Source organism: Podarcis melisellensis, assembly GCF_964234715.1.
Source record: "Podarcis melisellensis genome assembly, chromosome: 2".
In the NCBI taxonomy this organism is placed as follows: domain Eukaryota; kingdom Metazoa; phylum Chordata; class Lepidosauria; order Squamata; family Lacertidae; genus Podarcis; species Podarcis melisellensis.
The window spans coordinates 10265814-10287832 of NC_138529.1; the positions used below are offsets into that span (position 1 = coordinate 10265814).

At 48.7% G+C, this 22019-nt stretch overlaps 1 protein-coding gene across 5 annotated transcripts in view; it reads left to right on the forward strand.

Annotated features, from left to right (window-relative positions):
- Nucleotides 1–12605, forward strand: part of LOC309362814 (nuclear receptor subfamily 1 group D member 1-like) — a 53798-nt gene extending 41193 nt beyond the window's left edge. For all 5 annotated transcript variants that reach the window (XM_081898695.1, XM_081898697.1, XM_081898698.1 and 2 more), the window contains 7 exons: nt 589–879; nt 1882–1970; nt 3329–3473; nt 5047–5567; nt 8459–8644; nt 9845–10055; nt 11261–12605. In XM_081898695.1, the coding sequence (XP_081754821.1) occupies nt 589–879; nt 1882–1970; nt 3329–3473; nt 5047–5567; nt 8459–8644; nt 9845–10055; nt 11261–11457 (1640 nt within the window). In that variant the 3' untranslated portion in view covers nt 11458–12605. The remainder of the gene's footprint in view (nt 1–588; nt 880–1881; nt 1971–3328; nt 3474–5046; nt 5568–8458; nt 8645–9844; nt 10056–11260) is intronic.
- The last annotated feature ends 9414 nt before the right edge of the window (nt 12606–22019 follow it).

The following is a 22019-nucleotide window of genomic DNA, read 5'->3' on the forward strand; positions in this document are numbered from 1 at the left end:
CATAGATATATTTACAATGTTGTGTTTTACAAGGATCATATGAGGATGATTATTAATGTATTTTTCTTTTTTCCTTTTGTTTTTATGTTTGATATATTATTTTTTATTTTTCTCCAGTTTGAATTTCATGGTACATTAGGTTGAAAACCTTTCGTAAAACTTTTTTTTTAAAAGAGTTATCTAATTTAGTCTGCTCTTTTCACTTGTCCTTAGTAAACATATTTAACAATTTAGGGGTGGTTTGCCTAATACTACGGTATAGTGGCAACTGGTACCTGTTCATTGTTACCAAGATACTTAGGAAGCGTAGTTTCCCCTTCCTCATTTTACACTCACAACAACCCTGTGAGGTGGGTTAGGCTGAGGCCCGGTCACCCAGTGAGCTTCCCGGCTGAGTGAGGATTCGAATTAAGGTCTCCCAGGTCAACACCTGACACTCAGTTTTATATTAGGGATCTCTTCAATCAAGCAACTTCTAAGCAAATAAATGTTCCAAGCATGGTTTCAGCTCACACCTGCTAGGCGTCTCTCTGCAGTTCCACAGTCCTGATCTTTTCCCCACCTCCTCCTTGTCCACCCTCTCTCCAGGTGGCGTGATCCTGTATGTGGGCTCCACAGCCGGCTCCAGCCCCACCCCGGGCAGCCCCCCCAGTGGATACCTGGTGCCTTCGCCTCAACACTCCCTGCCATCCTCGCTGGAAGAGCTGACCCTTACGGAGATCGGGGCCATTAAGCCTCAACGGGCCAGCTCCCCGTCCTCGCCCAAGGTAGCCTTCCAGTTCCCCGAGGGCATCCGCTACCCCAGCAAGGGCCAGTCGCCCCCAACGCAGAGCAGGGTACCTGCTGCCAAACAGAACGGAGCCACCGGCACCTTCACAAGTAAGTGATTCTCAGTTTGTCAGCATCTTTGTTTGGGTGGTATTATTACAACAACAACAACAATAATAATTTTTATTTATACCCCGCTCTCCCCAGCCAAAGCCGGGCTCAGGGTGGCTAACAAGCAATAATAAAAACAAGTTAAATGAATACAACTTAAAAACAAGATTAAAATACAACATTAAAATATTGAAACAGTAAAATAATAATAATAATTATTATTATTATTATTATTATTATTATTATTATTACAGTCATACCTCATGTTACGTCCCCTTCATGTTACGTTCTTTCAGGTTACGTCCCGTGGCGACCCGGAAGTATCAGAAAGGGTTACTTCCGGGTTTCGCCGCTGGCGCATGCGCAGACATGCAAGGTGACGTCATGCGCAGAAGCAGCGAATTGCAACCCGCGCATGCGCAGATGCGCCGCTGCGGGTTGTGCTCTTTTTTATGTTGCAAACTGGCCTCCGGAACGGATCCCGTTCGCAACCAGAGGTACCACTGTATTATTATTTGGTTTTTCAAAAAACTTTAACAAATTTACTTCAAATCCAATTCTATGATTCTAAGATCTGTTTGCGATTTTAAAACCTACCTTACTGCAAAGGCTCAAGACTGGGTCTAGCATTTCTTCTCATTACCTCCCTTTAATTTATCGCGTGGGAGCGCGAGCCCATTGCTACTCCCGTTTTAAAGAAGGGAAGAAACGTTTCACTTAGCTGAAGCGGGTCTGGTGTTGTGTTGGCATGCAAATCTCCATGTCCATTGGGCCTGCACACTCAACCGGCCTTTCCCAACCAGCTGAATCTCCAGCCATTTTGGGCTTAACAACTGCCATGACTATTGGGAGCGCTGCCACCTCTGGTTAATAATGCGAGTTATAGCTCCCGAAATCTGGAGGACGCCATGTTGGGGGGGGGGAATGGCAGGGGGTAGAGACTGAGGGTGGAGAGGAGGGCACAGGTGGAGAATTAACCGCCATTTTTCTCTCCCTCAACAGAGACAGGTGGGATGGTTCTGCTCTGCAAGGTTTGCGGTGACATTGCCTCAGGCTTCCACTATGGCGTCCATGCTTGTGAGGGGTGCAAGGTAAGCTGTGCCCTGCTTATTCTCCTTTTCACACATCTATAAAGTTTTCTCTTAAGCGATAAGGACTGGAAATTGGTTTTTTTTTTTTAAGTAAAAAAGAACCAAGCTGAGATCCTTAGAACACTGAATTTGGCACATTTTATCGAATCTTCTGCTTGTGCATTGGAATGTGGATGACACACAACTCGTGCTTTTCATAGATCTCGGGACTATGTTTTCCAAACTAGCCGTGAGCTCTGCATTAACTGGTTTACTTTTAAAGTGCCTTGCAGAAGTGATGAGTCTTGACTTTCTTCTGCCCTTCTCCCTGTTTCCATTGAAAGCAGGTGTGCTATATACTGCAATATGCCCCCTAGCCAAGTAGGCGTTGGAAGGCGACGCTCAGACATGGTTAGGAGAGACAAAACGGATGCTTTGGTTATGACCAGGGGCATTGCTAGGTGCTTATGTGGTAAAGGCCTTATGGAACAAGGCTGCATTATATTTGCACATTCTAATTTGTACATGTAGATGCCTCTGGTGTGTGTGTGTGTGTGTGTGTGTGTGTGAAAAGGGGAGCAGGGAAGGGTTGAGCGACCCAGACCCTGCTGCAAAACACCCCCCCAAAGTCCCCCACATGCTGTGGTTCAGGCCATCTGGGCGGCGCCCTAACAGCATTCCTGCAGCTTATCAAGACAATTGGAGACCACTTTGTTTGCTGTCCATCCAAACTGGCCCCCTGGGAATTTGGGGGAGAGTTAACTTGCGCTAGGCTCCCTATAGCTCACTACAACCCCTTCAGCCAACTTTTGGAAAGAGGCTAACAGCATTTTCAGCTTTAAATACATCTCTGAAAACAGAGCAGATAGGGCTGCCATCTGGAATTTCCCAGACATAGCCAGGTTTCATCCATCAATTATAGCGTCTGGATGGAATTTTTGAAAATGGGTTAAAATGTCCAGGAAAACCCATATTTTAAGTGTTGATTTTTTTGCGAATTTCCTGAAAAATAACTAAGAAGCATTATTTTTGGGAGAGACGTTCACTTTTGGAAATATAGCAACCCTAAGTGCAGACCAGGGACGTGGCTGGCATCGTGGGTTAACTCCGGCGGGAAGGTAAACGGCGTTTCCGTGCACTGCTCTGGTTCGCCAGAAGCGGCTTAGTCATGCTGGCCACATGACCCAGAAGCTGTATGCCGGCTCCCTCGGCCAATAAAGCGAGATGAGCACCGCAACCCCAGAGTCGTCCGCAACTGGACCTAATGGTTAGGGGTCCCTTTACCTTAACCTAAGTGCAGACCAGGGGGTCAGCGCGTGGCATGTGTTAGTGTTAGTTCCTCTTTGCTAACCTGGTCGCTGTTTCATTCCGTCCGCCAGGGCTTCTTTCGCAGGAGCATTCAGCAGAACATCAACTACAAGATGTGTGTGAAGAACGAAAACTGCATGATCATGAGGATGAACCGCAATCGCTGCCAGCACTGCCGCTTCAAGAAGTGCCTGGCGGTGGGCATGTCAAGAGATGGTAAGCATCTAGGCAGGGTCAGAGCAGCCACCAGAGCAGCAGACTCTTGCTCTCGGGGCTGTGAGTTTGAGCCCCATGTTGGGCAAAGAAATCCTGCATTGCAAGGGGTTGGACTAGATGACCCTTGAGGTCCCTTCCAGCTCTGCAATTCTATCATTCCATGTTTCGGGGCAGCTGTAATGAATTACTTTCAGTGACAATCCAGAGCTTTGGATGTTCATCAATAACAGGCCCTGTGGTTTTCCTGCAAATGCGTTAGAATTAGTTGAGCAACACCAAACTGCATTGAAGTGTCCTGTGTTTCATCTAAGAGATAGTAGGCAGAGTGTTTGTTTACAGTCTTGTACAACGCAGACCTGGGGGCATCCTCCCTAAAATGGCTGGGGAGTGGGGCATGAGAAAAGGGTGCTAGACCCTGGTATGCTTTCTCATTCATGTGTCCCACAATACAAAGCCCAAGCCAGCCTTTAAAGCACAAGCAACGGCTGGCTGTTTCCGCTGCTCCTTTACTCTTACAAGGGCACTGTGTCAGCAAATCCTTTGGTTGATAAATAGAGCCCTGGGCTGATTTATGCTTCCAGGCCAGGATTTCCAGGGCAACGGAGAAAGTTGTGGGAGGAGCCCCTCTTGCCCGGAAAGCAGGCAGCATCCTTTGATTAATGGTCATGACAACTCTCTTGGGTACATGATAGATGGACCCAGAAACCTTGAGGAGCTGGTGACTAATTTCGGCTTCGCAGTGATGCTGTGGATTTTGGAACAGGGTTGGATCTGGTCCCCCTCCGCTTTGTCTGCGGAAAAGTTAATGCCAGAATCGGCAGTCGCCATCACCCCACAAGTTGCAGAAATTGTGCATACGTGCAGTGGGTCAGGGCATCTAGGGACGGCTGTGGGCAGGAATCCTGCACTACAGAGGTTTGGACTAGAAGACCCTCAGGACTCCTTCCTCCAGTGTGCCAGTGTGGTGTAGTAGTTAAAAGCAGTAGCCTCGTAATCTGGTGAACCGGGTTCGCTTCCCCGCTCCTCCACATACAGCTGCTGGGTGACCTTGGGCCAGTCACACTTCTCTGAAGTCTCTCAGCCCCACTCACCTCACCGAGTGTTTGTTGTGGGGGAGGAAGGGAAAGGAGAACGTTAGCCGCTTTGAGACTCCCTAGGGTAGTGATAAAGCGGGATATCAAATCCAAACTCTTCTTCTCCACAGTTTTATGATCTATGTGAGATAGCGTACCTGATTCGGCCTGTATCGATTTCAGTGGCATTAAGAGGCGATTCCGAAGGGCTGTGCCACTGTCTTCGCCTCCCCACCCACCCCAGTGGTGCCAGGTTGAAAGCAAGAACAGGGAGAATTTTGGTGGCTGCAGTTTTCCCCACATTAGCATAGGGACAAGGAGAAAAGCTTCTCATGCCCAAATCTTCCATCACTACAGATTATCCTCAACTTGCTGTTTATTTTCCGGACGGCGGCATGCTGTCCCCAACAGCTGTCCCCTTGACTTCCCCAAGAAGGGCCTGTTTCACGGCGTCCTTTTCCCTCGCTCACATTCTCCTGCCATTTCTCCCCCCTCAACAGCTGTGCGCTTTGGGCGCATTCCTAAACGGGAGAAGCAGCGCTTGCTGGATGAGATGCAGAGCTACATGAACAGCCTGAACGAGGCCCCCATGGACGTTGGCATGAGCCCCGAGGCGGACGCCGCCCCACCCAGCCCCAACGCCCAGGAAGAGGAGGCCATCAGCGCCATCTCGAGGGCTTACCACGACATCTTCGTCAGTGGCCAGGACCGCCTGGGCAAGCGGGGAGGGTCCCCCGGGAGTGAGGCCTGCCCTTTGACCAACTACAACGATCAGCAGCTGAACAACTCCTACAGCTACGGGCAATACGAGTCGGCCACTCTGCGCGTGTCCAGCTACGGCCCCCAGGAGCCCCCCGGCTTCGTGGACAACGGCTCCCGGTGCTTTGGCAACGAGATCTTCAAGGCCCAGCAGTCCGGCTATCTGCACAATGCCGGATGCTACCCAGCCTTTGAGTACGGCTATCCTGAAGCAAACACCCAGAGGGGCTGCCCCTGGCGGGGTACTACCAGTCGAGGCATCGTAAGTACTAGAATTAAATATTATATTGGGGAAAACACTGCCATCGGATGTGTGGCAATAGTCACAGGAATGTAGGCATCACTGGAGATAGGTTATGGAAGATGGGTAGGGACCATGATTGCCAACAATGGAGCCTCCATGCAGAGAGGCACGATACCTCCAAACAACAAGGGATGGTTATCTTCTCTGCATCTTTTCATTACTCCCCAATGTTGGCCAGCTTCAGGGAAAGAGAGAATCATAATGATTCGAAGGGTCAGTGCATCTAGCTGTTGTTAACCAGAATGTTGGTGGTTCAAACCCACCTAGGAATGGCTCCCTGCATTGCAGGGCTAGCTCTACAGTTCTGTGATTCAACGCTTCCGAGCGGGCTTGAGCCTCAGCACGGCTCAGTTTGGAAATCAGGCACTGGGCCGAGCTGCGGTGGAAGACTGCCTGCATGTTGCAAAGCTGGGCTTGTTGGCTGCTGCAGGATCTCCAGTAGGACGCTCTGGTTTCCAGCAGGGAAACGCTTCGAGCTCCCTCTGTTGGAAACAATGTCCTCTGCACCGCAAATGAGCCATTTTCAAGAGCCCTCAGGGCTATAATAAATACAGCGTCTTAGGTTACATTTTAGGATTAAATAAAGGCAACCTTCCCTTTAGAAATGACCTGCTTGAATCAGAGCAATAGCAGAGCCACATCACATAGAGATCTGTGTGGCTCAGTCACATCTTCTGTTTGCCTTGAGCTGGAAATGCAGCCCCCTTACTACCTTCCACACCCGCTGACGTGCACAGCGGAATAAGGTGTTGCCTTGGACCACGTACACTGCTGCTCCTGTTTTTTATAAATAATCTGCACAAGTGGCAAACAAGCACATGGGGGAACATGGTCCTAGCCCAGCTGTCTCGCCTGCAGAGAAGCTTTCCCTTTTTGCACAGTTATAAAAACACAAAAACACAAGCCCTCTTTGTGGCGCACTGATTCTGCTACTGCAGGGCAGGGAGGGAGGGAATTTCAAGTGAATACTGGGAGTGGGGTGGCCTCTGCCCATGGTCTTACACATACAAACAGGCACCTATGCATTTTTCTCCCAGTGGGGCTTCTTGAGAGGAAATAACTCCCACTGGAAGGAAAAATAGTCACAAACTGTTTTGTGTATGAAATGATGTGCAAGGCAAGGAAAAGCTGTTTGATAGATTACCTGTTTCTTCCCCCACTGCCATTTATATGAAGGGTGGGAAACCTACAACCCTCCCATCAACCTCAGCCAACACGGCCAAAGGTCAGGGTTTACGGGAGTTGAAGTCCCAACAATATGTGGAAGACCCCAAGTTCTCCATCTCTTCCTTACAGGGCTAATTGGAGGGAGAGTCAGGAGTTTTGCCCTTGCAGATGTTGCTGAGCTGTTGACACTCAGCTTTTAAATAACAGTGGTTGGTTTTATTGTTCACAATGTTTTTATTACAGCCTACTCTGGGATTTATTTTTAAGGGAAAAGGAGACCATAAATTTCTCAAATAAATAATTAATAATTAAAAAAATTTTTTTAATGGTTCTTAAACAAATACAGATAACCATTAAACAATTCCCGAGAAGCACATCCAATGGTCATATATTTACACATTCAGCTTTCAAACATTTTGCTTAATGTAACCTTTCCACTGAGAATAGTGAGCGGTTGGTATAAGAAAGTCTTGATTTTAGTCATTAACATAGTTAAGAAAGGGGTCCACATTTCTTGGAAGGTGTCTCTATTTGTTATGCCTTTAATTGCCCTCCTGTGTCTGGTGAGGACATTGCTATATGCCATATATTATTTTGCCATAGGTTCAGGGGTATTTCAGTCTGAATAATATATACATTTTAATTGACTAAAGATTACTACTCGCCCCCCCCCTTGTGTCGGCGGTTGAAATCTGTGTGACAGGGCAAGCTCCCATCGCTCTGTCCCAGCTCCTGCCAACCCTAGCAGTTCGAAAGCACACCAGTGCAAGTAGATAAATAGGTACCGCTGCGGCGGGAAGGTAAACGGCATTTCTGTGGGCTCTGGCTTCTGTCACAGTGTTCCGTTGCGCCAGAAGCGGCATAGTCATGCTGGCCACATGACCTAGAAAGCTGTCTGTGGACAAACGCCAGCTCCCTCGGCCTGAAAAGCAAGATGAGCTCCACAACCCCAGAGTCGCCTTTGACTGGACTTAACCATCCAGGGGTCCTTTACCGTTTACTTTGATTACACTAACCACCCTTTGCAATATAAGGCGGTGTGACATTAACATATGAGAGTGCGGGAGGTGAAATAGTTAAACAGGTTACCCAATCAGAACCCGGGGGGGGTGGAGTCAGAGGGACTATAAAATCAGCTCTGGGAAGGACGATAGGGGAGTTTGTTGGGAGTTGGGTGGTTGGTTGGAGTGGGAGTGAATTGGAATAGAGTCTGGGGTAGGTTGAGTTAGTGTAGCGAAATAAGCTGAGTCAGGAACAGTTAGGAGCTAGGAAGACAAGTAAATATCTGAGAGGTGGTTTAGTGAGTGAGAACAGGGAGCGGACGTTATAGGTCTGGATAGGCACCCCATGATTGTAATTGACTGAGACCATTTATGAAACCACATGCTTGTTAAACTGCAATAAATAAACAGAGGTTGATGTTCCAACTTAACCCTGACTGGACTCAGTATTTTACCAGGTAGGGCCTGGGTGGTGGCAGCGAAAAATAAAGTAGTGGCACAGGGATCAATAGACGGTGAAACGTCCGGGGACCCTGTGTGATCGCCACAGGCGGCAGTAAAGATGCATCTTTTGGAAGTAAATAAATGGTATTTCTCGCTTGCTGAAGCAGTGTTTTTGAAAGGGGTTCTTCTGGCTAGATCGAGCTTAACCTTCTTTGCTGACCCCCTTGTTGTACGCAGGCCTGTCCTCTGAACGCCACCCCCTATTGCAGCAACGGCAAGAGCAGCCAGCAAGTGTGGGAGGAATTTTCGCAGTGCTTCACGCCAGCCGTCAAGGAGGTGGTGGAGTTTGCCAAGAGCATCCCTGGGTTCCAGTCCCTCTGCCAGCAAGACCAAGTCATGCTGCTGAAAGCAGGCACTTTCCAGGTAAGAACAGAAGCAGCAGTAGGCGGGACCCGCGTGCGACAGCACTTCTCCCCATTTGTGATTCCCAGCAACTGGTATTCAGGGACAGCCTACCTGCACCAGAGGAGGTAGAATCATAGAGCTGGGACCACAAGGGTCATCTAGTCCAACCCCCAGCATTGCAGGAATCTTTTGCCCAACGTGAGACTCAAACCCACGACCCTGAAATTAATACTTTCATGCTCTACCAACTGAGCTGTAGAATCTACCCATTGTGGCTAGCAGCCAGCGATAGCCTTAGGCACCGTATTTTTTCGCTCTATAAGATGCACCAGACCACAAGACGCACCTAGTTTTGGGAGGAGGAAAACAAGAAAAAAAATATTCTGAATCTCAGAAGCCAGAACAGCAAGAGGGATCGCTGCGCGGTGAAAGCAGCAATCCCTCTTGCTGTTCTGGCTTCTGGGATAGCTGCGCAGCCTGCATTCACTCCATAAGACACACACACATTTCCCCTTACTTTTTAGGAGGGAAAAAGTGAGTCTTATAGAGCAAAAAATACGGTAATTCTTCTTTTGCCCTGGGCCTCTCACGGATGGAGCTAGGTGCATACTCTCCTTGGGCAAAAAATAGCTTGCACCAGAGGCAGTTGTGGTGCTCTTCAGATGTTTTCCATCTCCCATCATCACTTACTCTTGGCCATGCTGGCTGGGTCACAATATTGTTGCATTTTTGGAGGGCCCTGTCGTTGCTTAGCAATTGGCTCTCACGCAGGGGACCCGAAAGACCTCCCTTAAGCAGCACTCTTGTGCCTTCAAACAGCCACGCAGCAGGCTGAATTTTAACAAATGTAGTTCCTCCCACTGCTCAAAAACAGAAATAGGTCAGGCCTGCCACCCTGTGCTATGTACAGGAGCACTTTTAAGGTGCCTGGCACAAGTCAATCTTTAACCTCAAATGCAGAACTCTGCAGTCTGCGATAGGGATGGGCAGAGACACCCTTTGTGCTTTCAGGGCTATGTCCTCCTTTTCAAAATACCCTGCTGGCTTCCCAGCATCTCCTTCCACCTGGTAATAGGACATGGAAACAGGCAATTCCAAAGCCTTGTTTTGGAATCAATGAACGATTAGGAAGGCCTTTTTCTTCATTCCTAGGATGTTGGTCAAAGTGGCAGCCCGTTTGCTTAGCCCTCAACCTTCCCCTCTTCTTTCCCTTCCCAGGTGCTGATGGTTCGCTTCTCCTCCCTGTTCAGCCCCAAGGAGAAGGTGGTGACCTTCCTGAGCGGGGAGACATACTCTCTCTGCAGCCTACGCACCATGGGCATGGGCTCCCTGCTGGACGCCATGTTTGAGTTCAGCGAGAAGCTCAGCTCCCTGGACTTGGACGCGCAGGAAATGGCGCTCTTCATGGCCGTAGTCCTGGTCTCCGCGGGTGAGTCAAGGGGTCATAACTGGCTTGGTTGGGTAGGAGGAGCATTCTGCGGATTGCATTAAAGGCTTTCCCTGCCCTTGTGGTCCTGTGCTGGGAGAATCCTAAATGATTCCTTCTCGCCTCGGAGCAATTAAAGGCACCCAGGGGTGGAATCTGGGAACGGTTATTGGCAAGGAGGCATTGTGCTGATCGCAAGGCCCAGCCCTGCAAACAGAGGTTAGAGCTAGAAGACTTCAGTATTTACAGAGGGATCCTAATCTTTTATAGCCATCACTGCTTATCCTGTTGATTAGTTTTTTAAAAAAATATTCCTTTTCATTTTATCAGACTTGATAGTTACACACACACACACACACACACACACACACACACACACGGAGTAACAGTAAAATACCTTGAGATAATATATCTCCTGTCCATCTGGCTGGGTTGCCCCAGCCACTCTGAGCAGCTTCCAATACATATAAAAATATGATAATACATCAAACATTAAAAACATCCTGATAAAGGGCTGGCTTTGGATGTGTGTGTTTGTTTTTTTTAAAGCAAATTTAATTTACATTTCTAGCTTTTATGGGGCAAATTGGTATGAGAAACGCCTGGCAATTTTTTTTCAGAAGTTCAAAGCAGTTGCTGAATGATATTTCTGATAGTCAGCAGTGAAGCTTCCCTGCTTTCATTGTGTGTGTGTGTGTGTGTGTGTGTGTGTGTGTGTGTGTGTGTGTGTTCCAGCATAATTTATTGGTGCAGAATTTGGGTCATTTCAGAACAGGGTTATTACTTTTTTTAATGTTGAATTGTCATCTGCACCATAATGTCAGGGTGTCTCTAATAAGTGAGCTTGATGCTGACAAATAAACATTGCAACTGTTTTAACTTTACAGTCATACCTCGGGTTAAATGTGCTTCAGGTTGAGCGTATCCAGGTTACGCTCCACGATGCCCAGGAAGTAATGGAGCGTGTTATTTCCAGGTTTCGGCGCATGCGCAGATGCTCAAAATAACGTCACATGCAGAAGCAGAGAATCGCGATGCGCAAATGCAGGTTGCGTTTGCTTCAGGATGCAAACGGGGCTCCGGAACGGATCCCGTTCACATCCAGAGGTACCACTGCACCATTCTTTCCCCAGGGAAATGAAAACCCCTCTGTTCTCCACGTGTCTTCCCTGTTTCTGTCAACTCAATACCTTTGCTTTGGTTTTCAGATCGCTCCGGCATCTCTGACGTGGATGCAGTCGAAATCCTGCAGGAGACTTTAATCCGGGCCTTGCGGACTCTCGTGACTAAGAAGCACCCGGACGACTCCACGCTTTTCCCGAAGTTGCTCCTCCGCCTACCTGACCTGAGAACCCTCAACAACCAACACTCAGAGAAACTCCTTGCCTTCCGGATCAACCCGTAAGCCCGCTGGACTGGACGGCTTCTGAAACCCTGCGAGTTTTGGGTAAGAAGAACCAAGAATCGACCATCAAGCAAACTTAATGCATCGGACTAAATTTTGCTCCGTGGGGAGAAGATGGTGACGGTGAAAGGAGAGGAGCATAAGGGATCCGGCAAGGGAGGGGAACCCATAGCCCATCGCAGCTGGGATCTACTAGAGCGGATCCCTCCCTGGCGAGGAGACCAGACACAGGAGGAAGGGTTTGTTTCCCAGATAGTGCTCTCCGTGGCGCTGTGCAGATTGAAGATCATTTATTTTGCTAGAGGAGATCAGGCAAACGAGCTGGACACGCGTTGTACCGTGTTGTTTTTCAAATGTGTGCTGATATATATATATGTATATATTTATATATATATATATATACAGTACACACATATATATCTTACTTTCCATGTGATATTGTGTTGAAGTTCTGTATATAAAAACACTGGGTTTATTGTGCGTAATTATAATAACTCTTGGTAGCGCTTCGTGGGGTGGGTGTGGGAGAGGAGGAAAAAAGGACAAACTGATAAGGCGAATGTTGCAACTCTATCTCCTTTCCTTTTATCTGCATGCTACCGTAGCCCCAGGACTCAAGCTCCCCCGCAGTTCTTTTTTAGAATTCCTTTCTTTGGGGTGGGGAGTTTGCTCTGTTTCGTCGCTGCTCTTTCCCGAAGAAGGGATCGCACACCCAGAACTAATTGCTATACCGTCTTTTAAGACGTTCAGTTTATGCTACAGATTTTACCGGGTAGGTGTTAATGTTCAGATGCGTAAAGTAGAACTGCTCAACTTGGACCCCTTTCCCACTTCCTTCCCTCAACTGAGCAAGTCCTCTTTGTCACGCCTGACACAAGTGTCTATGTCAATATAATATATATTTTGTAAATGTTGCAAGCAAAAACACAAAAGGGGCTTCCACTAGTACACAGGTCAGACTTGCTCTCCACTTTCGGAGGCGGCCATAGCATGCTAGGAAGGCCGTCGGGCCCCATGGTGTGGGAAGAGGACCGCTGCGAAGGGGCTATGGCTGCAGTCCTTAACCTTGCTTACCTGGGAGTAAGCCCCATTGGATTTTGGAGGGCTAAATTCTGAGCAGACATGGTTTGGGGGAGGGCAGGTTCTCAGAACGAATACCATTCCACCCAACCTTACCAGTTCCTTCCAGGCAATGGTGCTGTCTTTTTCCAGAAGAGCGAAGCTGTATGAGTACTCTCTCCCAGAATTCCAGAAGCTAGTTTTCCATTTGAACCTGTAGATCTTGCTCACTTTCCAGGATATGGGGCACAGAGCCCCAGAGTCCTGACTATCTTCCGAAGCTGCCTTTGTTATATTTAATCCCCAGTCTCTTATTCCAGATGTGCGAATATAACCCTAGACTGCTGGCTAATCGCTCTTTCCTAACAACCAGTTAGTTGGCTTGTGTCCGGGGAGGCGGGGAACAGAATGGAACCTAGAATTAGCTTGGTTTCCACATTTTCCTCCATTCGCTATACTGAAGGCTGTGTGTACTCTACACTTCACACACACACACCAGATTTTGAGCCAAGAAATGCTTAAATTTGTGACCTGGGTAAATTATGCAGATTAAATATCGCATTTGTTTATTCTGTACAGTTTATGCTGCTTCCACCAGATGGGAAATGTGTCGGTTTCCCCCTTTTTTTTCTGGTGATGGGGGCACAGGGTGCTTCACATAGTGATCCCTGCAAGTTCTACTTGGTTTCTGATACCCAAGTTACACATGATGCTGGCAGGCCCGTGTCTGAAGTATAGGTGTCTATGCATGGCTTTGCACACCAAAGGGGCACATGGGTGGCTGGGGGTGGTGATGTTCTGAACCCTTCCTTTGTCCCTGCTCTTTTCCCCCCCAGTTCTCTCCCCCCCAACCTCACCCCACCCAGGCTCAACACCAGCTAAAAGTGCCTGGGGAAAGAAGCTTTGAAGGAGAAAAAGATGGCCGGTGTTGGGGAGGGTTCATTGTGCCCCTTTGGAGCTTTTAAGCTATACCCCACCCCAGTCACTCTCTAGTTTACATGTGCTTTCTGCCATTGTCATGTGCAGTTTAGGTCTCGGACCTCATCTTGCAAAGTCCAATGTTTTCAAAATTACTCTTTAGTTGTCAGGGGAAGAAGATTTATTTTCTGTTAAAAAGATGTTCTAAGGATGCTAAATTCCATGCTTGGAAGTGCAGGCACACGGATTACACACAGCCTTGGTTATGTAGCTCCAGAGATCCCAGGAATAGTTTTCTTCAACTTTTGTATGTGAGACTCTATAGATTTTAAAGGAGCCAAACCTTGAGGTTGGTTGGGATTTTATTTTATTCTTTTTTGAGGGGGAACTTGTAAGGGAGGCGACCAAAAAGGGGTCTTGGGCTCCCACTTCTCTCCTGTAGGACCACCCTCCTGCTCCCATCCCTCAGTGTCCTAACTTGGCTGTAGTCAGCCCTGCCGCCCTATTCTCTGCATTGAAACATATCAGGTCTTTTTACATCCCATTGACAGGAGCTCTCATGGCATGTTTCAGTCACCCTCCTGTGTGCATGATGTGGGGGATATCTGTGTTCTTCGCAGGGTGGGAGGGACACTGTTGTTGCTGCTGCTGTTGTTGTTCAACACTGCTTTTAAAATGAAAAAAAAAACAAACCAAACATTGCACTTTTCTTAGAAATCTAGAGGAAAAAAAATGTATGTTATAACAAAGAATTCCCTCCCTAAACCGGAGTATATTTGCTGCAAAGGGAAAATAGAGAGGGTTTTATTTGCTGCTGCTGTTGCTGCTGTTTGGAGTCCAAAAGACTCGCAAAAGATACCGACAAGAAAGAGAGAGAGTTTATTTTTTGTCTAATATTGAAGTGCAATAAATACATTGAAATATAAATAAAATAAAGACTTGCTTAACAGTGAAACAAGTGCCTGTCATTTTTGTAGAAGGTGATGCATATATGGTACCTTTTGGGTTTGTTTGGTGCTACTCCGTCTCCTTTTTTACAGCTGTAATTGCTAGTCTTCACCACTAGATGTCTGTGTAGACCACAGTTGGCCCATTTCTCCCCAAATATAGTACTCAAAACGGCCTACTGACAGGCCTTCAGTGCATGGTAACCATGGGAACATCCGCAAATGCAAATTCTCAGCAAGTTGCGTGTTTCTGCCACTGTATGCAAGACGCAGCTTTTGGCATGCAAATGCCAGGAAAATTAAATTTGTGTTGGGGAGAGGGGTTTTCTGGTTTTGTTTTTAAATAAAAAAGCTGAAGCCTTGTGAGTAGCAACAAGTGCCCCAGACTGGCCTTGCGGGATCAGGCCCAAAGTCCTTAACCAGCATCCTGTTTCTCACAGGGACTGATGGGGCGAATATACAGGCACTAGGGGCCGGCCCACCCGTGAGGCAACAACCTCAGGCAGTAGGGTCCATAGGGGCAGCAAATTCAGCCTCCAAGAAACGCATCGCCTGCTGCCGCCGCTGTGGAGACGGCGATAGCTGTGGCCCGCTCCTTGGTGGCTGGATCTGCCTCCTCAGCAATGCCTTGAATGCCGTCTACTGCAGCTTCTGGGTGAATAGGAGGCTTTTGTGGTCCTCTCCTGCCCTTCCCCATTTAGATCTCAGCTACCCGCTTGTTCCTGGTGTAGATCTTCCCTCGCCCCTTCTTTCCTAGTGGGGGACTCCCATTTTGTGGTTTGCCTCGGGTGCCAACATCTCCTGAGCCGGCCCGGCCCGGAACTTTTAAACATCTGGCCTACTTTGCAGGGACTGCACAGTCTTCTGCAACAGAGGATGGCAGCAGAGATGGTCCTATCAGAAGCAGAGGAAGACGGCCGCTTCAGGTGGAGGGTGCTTGCCCCCCAAGCTAGCCTTGCTGCACCCTGTCACCTCTGTTGAAGTGACATTCAACTGCAGTCCTGTTGGCTTCTGTACAAGGAATTGGGGTGGCTAAGGCCCCATCTTGTCCTTTGCCTCAGAGGCAGCTGGTCTTGAATTAAAGGTTTAGAAAAACCCTGATTAATTGCAGTGGCGTAGCGTGGGGGGTGCAGGGGGGGCCGGCCGTACCGGGCGCAACATCTGGGGGTTAGGGTTAGGGGGCGCAAATTACTTGCCCCGGGTGCTGACAACCCACGCTACGCCACTGATTAATTGGGAGCACATTTTTAACCTACCTCATTGATTAAGCCAAGGGTGGGCAAGTTTGGGCCTGATTTCATGTGGGTGGCAACAAGGGGGTGAAATGGGGTATGGGCTAGCAGATGGAGACAGGAGTGGCCCTCCCATTGTTGGGTCTGGTCCCGTCCAGAATGTGGCCCTTGACTAAAACAATGTTCCCCATCCCTGCCTTAAGCTCTAAAGAACGGACTTTTGTGTTAAGGAAAGTGGTAGGAAAGTGTGTTGTGACACTCGCTTTGACACAGTGCCATCTAACCTCCCTGCAAGCAGAACAGAATGAGCACTCCTTTAAATAGCCCACATCATCTTAAGGTAAAGGTAAAGGGACCCCTGACCATTAGGTCTAGTCGTGACCGACTGGGGTTGCGGCGCTCATCTCGCTTTACTGGCCAAGGGAGCCGGCGTACAGCTTCTGGGTCATGTGGCCAGCATGACTAAGCCGCTTCTGACAAACCAGAGCAGCACACGGAAACGCGGTTTACCTTCCCGTCGGAGCGGTACCTATTGATCTACTTGTACTTTGATGTGCTTTCAAACTGCTAGGTTGGCAGGAGCAGGGACCGAACAGTGGGAGCTTACCCCGCCGTGGGGATTTGAACTGCTGACCTTCTGATTGGCAAGTCCTAGGCTCTGTGGTTTAACCCACAGCGCCAACAAAACAAGTTGGGATGAATGCTCAATAAACACATTTTCTGGAAGCACCTTTATTTCCAAGCAGATACGTCCAGCGGAAACTATAGTGTTACCCCACAATTTCCCTGGCCAGTCTTCCCCAAGCTGGCAGCCACCAGATGTTTCCGACTACAACTCCCATCACCCCCGACTCTTGGCTGGCCTGTGGCGATGGGATTTGTAGTCCAAAGTATGTGGAGGGCCCCAGGTTGGGGCAGGCGGACCTAGGCACTTGCAAAGGGAGAGGTAAACAGAAGTCCTTGAAGGACCTTGACAGAGGTCCTTTCCCCATTCTGCGCATGCCACCAAAGGCTACGGCACAGGCAGTCTCCCCTTTTTGCCTCCCTGCGCTTCAGAACAGGGTGCCCATTTCTCCACACGGGCCTCATTGTACCCCACCGCCGGTGCATAATCTGGCAAGATGCAAGGACGAATGTTTGTGCCTCCTCCTCGCTGAGGTCCCTTTCCCTCAATAGCCCCGTTGTTCCTGGGCCGCCTGGCTTGGCCCTGCAGCCCCCGGAATCACCTCAGCTTTGCGGTAACCAGCCGTCTACTTTGTTTGACTTGAGACCCGGCCAAGAGGCCTGGACAAGGCAAGAATTGTGGAGAGCTGTGGAGCTCAGAGGAGAGAGAGGGAGACTGGTCCTCTGCATCTCTGGGAGTCTGCTGGCGGGAATTACCTTCTTCCTCTTGACCCCCCGGTTCCCCCCCCCCCCGGATCTAGGACCTTGACCACCAGCTCAGGGGCAGATGTGGAGGAGGATGAGCAACCAGGTGATGTTCCTTGTACAAAGAGTGGGAGGTTTTAGCTAGGAGAAGGGATGCCCGATTTGAAATCTCCACACTGCCATGAAGCTGACCTGGTGATCTTGAGGTAGCCACAACCTCTCGGCCCCAAACCTCACAGGGTTGTTTGTGAGGAGAAAAATGGTGGGGGTGGGGAACCAACCCCCATATTCAGCTCCTTAGAAGAAAGGCAGGGAAATATACCTAGTGCTATTTTTCTAGACAATGACAAACCTAGACAGCATCTTAAAAAGCAGAGACATCGCCTTGCCAACAAAGGTCCGTGTAGTTAAAGCTATGGTTTCCCCAGTAGTGATGTATGGTAGTGAGAGCTGGACCATAAAGAAGGCTGATCGCCAAAGAATTGATGCTTTTGAATTCTGGTGCTGGAGGAGACTCTTGAGAGTCCCATGGACTGCAAGAAGATCAAACGTATCCATTCTGAAGGAAATCAGCCCTGAGTGCTCACTGGAAGGACAGATCCTGAAGCTGAGGGTCCAATACTTTAGCCACCTCATGAGAAGAGAAGACTCCCTGGAAAAGACCCTGATGCTGGGAAAGATGGAGGGCACAAGGAGAAGGGGACAACAGAGGATGAGATGGTTGGATAGTGTTCTCGAAGTTAACCAGCATGAGTTTAACCAAACTGCGGGAGGCAGTGGAAGACAGGGGTGCCTGGCGTGCTCTGGTCCATGGGGTCACGAAGAGTCGGACATGACTAAACGACTAAACAACAACAACAACAACATTTTTCTAGGAAAAAAGGTGCCAGAACTCACTATGAACACCTCCTTAGATTGGCAATGGCGCCCACCTGAGAGGTGCCAGAACTGAGTTCCAGCAAGTTCCAGCTGAAAATACTTGTAATAAGTAAGTCAAGAGCCTCTGAACTATTGTCTTCTCTGTGCTTTCAGATTGTTCTGTTTTATCTGTGTAAGAGCTGCCTTGAGTCCTGGAGTGGGAAAAAGGCGGAATAATAATAATAATAATAATAATAATAATAATAATAATAATAAAAATAAAAATAATAAACTAATATTATTAATAATAATAATTAATATTGATAATAATAATAAATTATTATTATTATTATTATTAATATTAATTAATTAATGCTTGTTTGAGCCATGGCAAGCAGAATCATAGAGCCCCAAGATCATAGCAAACACACAAACACACATGAGGCACAAAGCAGCACTCTATAGCCACATATAACTCAGAGTTGTGTAATTGTTTTTCATTTCCACTTAAAACGGGTCGGGAATCTGTGGCTCTCCAGAAGGTCTTGGACTAAAACTCCCCCCAAAACCCCCCAGCAATGGTCAGAGGTAGCAGGAGTTGCAGCCCATCAGGGGGCGGGGAGTGCACAGGTTCCCTAAACCTGATTTAGAGGCAAGATAAAGGGACCCCTGACCATTAGGTCCAGTCGTGGCCGACTCTGGGGTTGCAGCACTCATCTCACTTTACTGGCCGAGGGAGCCGGCATACATCTTCCGGGTCATGTGGCCAGCATGACTAAGCCGTTTCTGGCGAACCAGAGCAGCACACGGAAACACCGTTTACCTTCCCGCCGGAGCGGTACCTATTTATCTACTTGCACTTTGACTTGCTTTCGAACTGCTAGGTTGGCAGGAGAGAGGCAAGATACCTATTCCCTAATTCTCACTTCTCTTAAATACATTCCCTCTTGTTCATTTTCATATTGCACAGCCCCTCTGCACCCTCCCACTCCAATGCCTCAATTAAAAGTCTGCAAAGCAATGAGCTCCCCACTGCTATAAGATTCCCCAGGCCTCAATTCCGCCTCCCCCAACAGCCTAGTCTTCTGCTTGGCTGGCAGCCTAATATAAACTTTGGGTCAACTTCAGTTTTGGACATTTTGCTGGCAGCCAGTGAAGGCATGATGTGATAGGACCACTTATTTGCTGCAGCTCAATTTGGTGCTGCAAAGGTGCCTTATCAGATTTTGCCCCAGACGTTCATTCTCTTGACCGTAGAATTTGGATCTTTGGACAGATTTGTGCCCCATTCAGCCAGCCCAGCAGCTCTTTACCACTCAGCCTACTGCTCTGTTCAGTAGGTTTCTGCCTGGCTCTCTTAACACAGAGATTAATTCATTGAAATGTATGCACATTCAGTGCTCCCTATTGCCCTAGCATTGCAACTGAGTATTTAATTAAAGGCAGCCAAGTGGGTTCCCTGGACTTCCCCTGAGGGCTTTCGCTTTACTGGCAAGAAAATGTCTAGTAACTCAGAGCTTTACCTCACTGACCCTGCTTGGTGGAGTGTATTTTGGTCCCCAGCCTAGAACGCTGTGCGGATTATTTCTCCAGGCCTGGTTCCAGGATTTATGGGTGCCCCAAAAAGCTTGGTGGGGCACATAATAGCCCTGCTGGAGGCAGCCAATGGCCCATCTAGTCCAACATCCTGGGAAGCCCCACCCCACCCCAGAAGGAGCGCAACAGCTCTTCACACACCTGTGATTCACAGCAACCAGTATCCAGAGGCAAGTTGCCTCTGACAGTGAGGCTGAACTTCGCCATCATGGCTAGTACCTGTTACATGGTATATTTTGCCAAGTAGAAGGCTGGATGAAGTTTAAGCAATGACATCCTCAAATAAGATAAACGACTCAGAACCACAATACCTCAAGGACCACCTCTTTCCATGTGAACCTACCTGGACCCTGAGATCACCTTCTGAGGCCCTTCTTTGTGTGCCTCCTCCTTTGTGTGCCTCTCCTGTTTTCATCGGAGAAATGCTGGAGGGTATGTTATTTAAGGATGCTGTTTCAGTTTCTGATATTTCCACTAAAAGGAATCTCAGGTAGCCAAGAAAAGACACTCACCAAGATGAGGGAGAGCTGCCACTGCCCCATACAAGGACAAGACAGACCTTCGGGCCACCCCTACCATTAGGCAGTGGGAAGCTGATTTAGGCTGCAATAAAATGGTGGCACCATATTAGTTATTAAAGAGGTGCTTGTGGGAGTATGGTGCAGCTTGACTTGGGGGTACAGTGGTACCTCGGGTTACAGATGCTTCAGGTTACAGACGCTTCAGGTTACAAACTCCACTAACCCAGAAGTAGTACCTTGGGTTAAGAACTTTGATTCTGGGTGAAAACAGAAATTGCGTGGCAGCGCAGTGGCAGAGGAAGGCCCCATTAGCTAAAGTGGTGTCTCTGGTTAAGAACAGTTTCAGGTTAAGAATGGACCTCCAGAATGAATTAAGTTCTTAACCCGAGGTACCACTGTACTGTGTTTGCTGTGCTATCCAAGGCCTCAAAATGTCTTGGACCAGCACTATAGCTCACTACTGTATAGGACATCTCTCTCTCAGATGAGGTGTGGGTGGCAGGGAGAGATGGCACAGTGGATCTAGCTTCCCAGCAGTGACATTAAAGGGTAAAGGGACCCCTGACCATTAGGTCTAGTCGTGGCCGACTCTGGGGTTGCGTCGCTCATCTCGCTTTATTGGCCGAGGGAGCCGGCGTACAGCTTCCAGGTCATGTGGCCAGCATGACTAAGCCGCTTCTGGCGAACAAGAGCAGCGCACGGAAACACCGTTTACCTTCCCACTGGAGTGGTACCTATTTATCTCCTTGCACTTTGATGTGCTTTCGAACTGCTAGGTTGGCAGGAGCAGGGACTGAGCAGCGGGAGCTCACCCCGTTGCGGGGATTCGAACCGCCGACCTTCTGATCGGCAAGTCCTAGGCTCTGTGGTTTAACCCACAACGCCACCCACGTTCCAGTAGTGACATTACTGCTGTGGAATTGGACAGTGAGGAGATGGGGCAACAGGGAAGTTGGGGTGCATCAACAGAGGACCATAGGTACCGGTACTTTATCTCTGTTCTAAAATGACATCCCGATGTCCCGGAGAGTCAGGAATGTAGTTCAAATGATGTTGCGCCAGTGGCGCAGCGTGGGGGGTGCAGGGGGGACCGGCCGCACCGGGCGCAACATCTGGGGGTTAGGGGGCGCAAATCCACGGGTTAGGGGGCGCAAATTACTTGCCTTGCCCCGGGTGCTGACAACCCACGCTACGCCACTGTGTTGCGCCTGTGCATCTGTGTCCAAAATGAAACAATTTCGCAGTCTGCGAAGGGGCTGGGTGGAGAGGGCTCATTCCTGCTCCACGCTTATGAGGACCCACTCCTTTAAGCCCCCTGCTTGTCCCTTCCCCAAACTTTTCCAGATGTTGCAGCTTTTCTTCCCCCCATCTCCTCTCTCCTTGTCACATCTGCAAGTGGTTTGAACTGCAGAGAAGATCTGCGTGGAGTGGTGAGTTGGCACCAAACTTTCCCCCTTGCTCCCGCCCCCCCACCCGCCCCGCTCCATTCCCTGGCGCACGGATGAGTCCAAAAAGTTAAGAAAACCCTGGCATTGCAGGGAAGCTGGCCCACATCTTCGCGTTGCGGGTCAGCACATGGCTGATTAAGCTGTATCAGCGCAGGCAAGTTTCTCCCAACTCGCTTTTTCCTGCCTCGCCTGCTTCCTTCTAATCTAGATGCTTCCATGTCTGTCAAGTCTCCATGGCTGGATCCTGACAAGCAAAGAGCTTGGCTATGCAAGAGGTACCCAAGCCTGGGTATAGAGAGAGCAAGGCATAATATTCCTTCTGGGGTCAAATTGAAGTCCAGCCTAGAGACGAAAGCCAATAGCTGAAAAGGGGCTTGGAAGGGAAAAGGTTCCTGCTCACTTACACTTTTGCCTCTATTGAAACTTGTTGGGCAGGTTTCCGTATTGTTTCAAAAACCTGCCCAATCTGTTTGGCCAGAGGTAGCAGAGGGTCAAAATGAAATAAGTATGTGTACACACCATGGGAAGCCAGGGCTCTTGTCAAAACACTTTCAACCCTTTAAACGTGATTCTCTGTCTCCAGAGAAATGTATCAAAAGGCGCTTCTGGAAATGG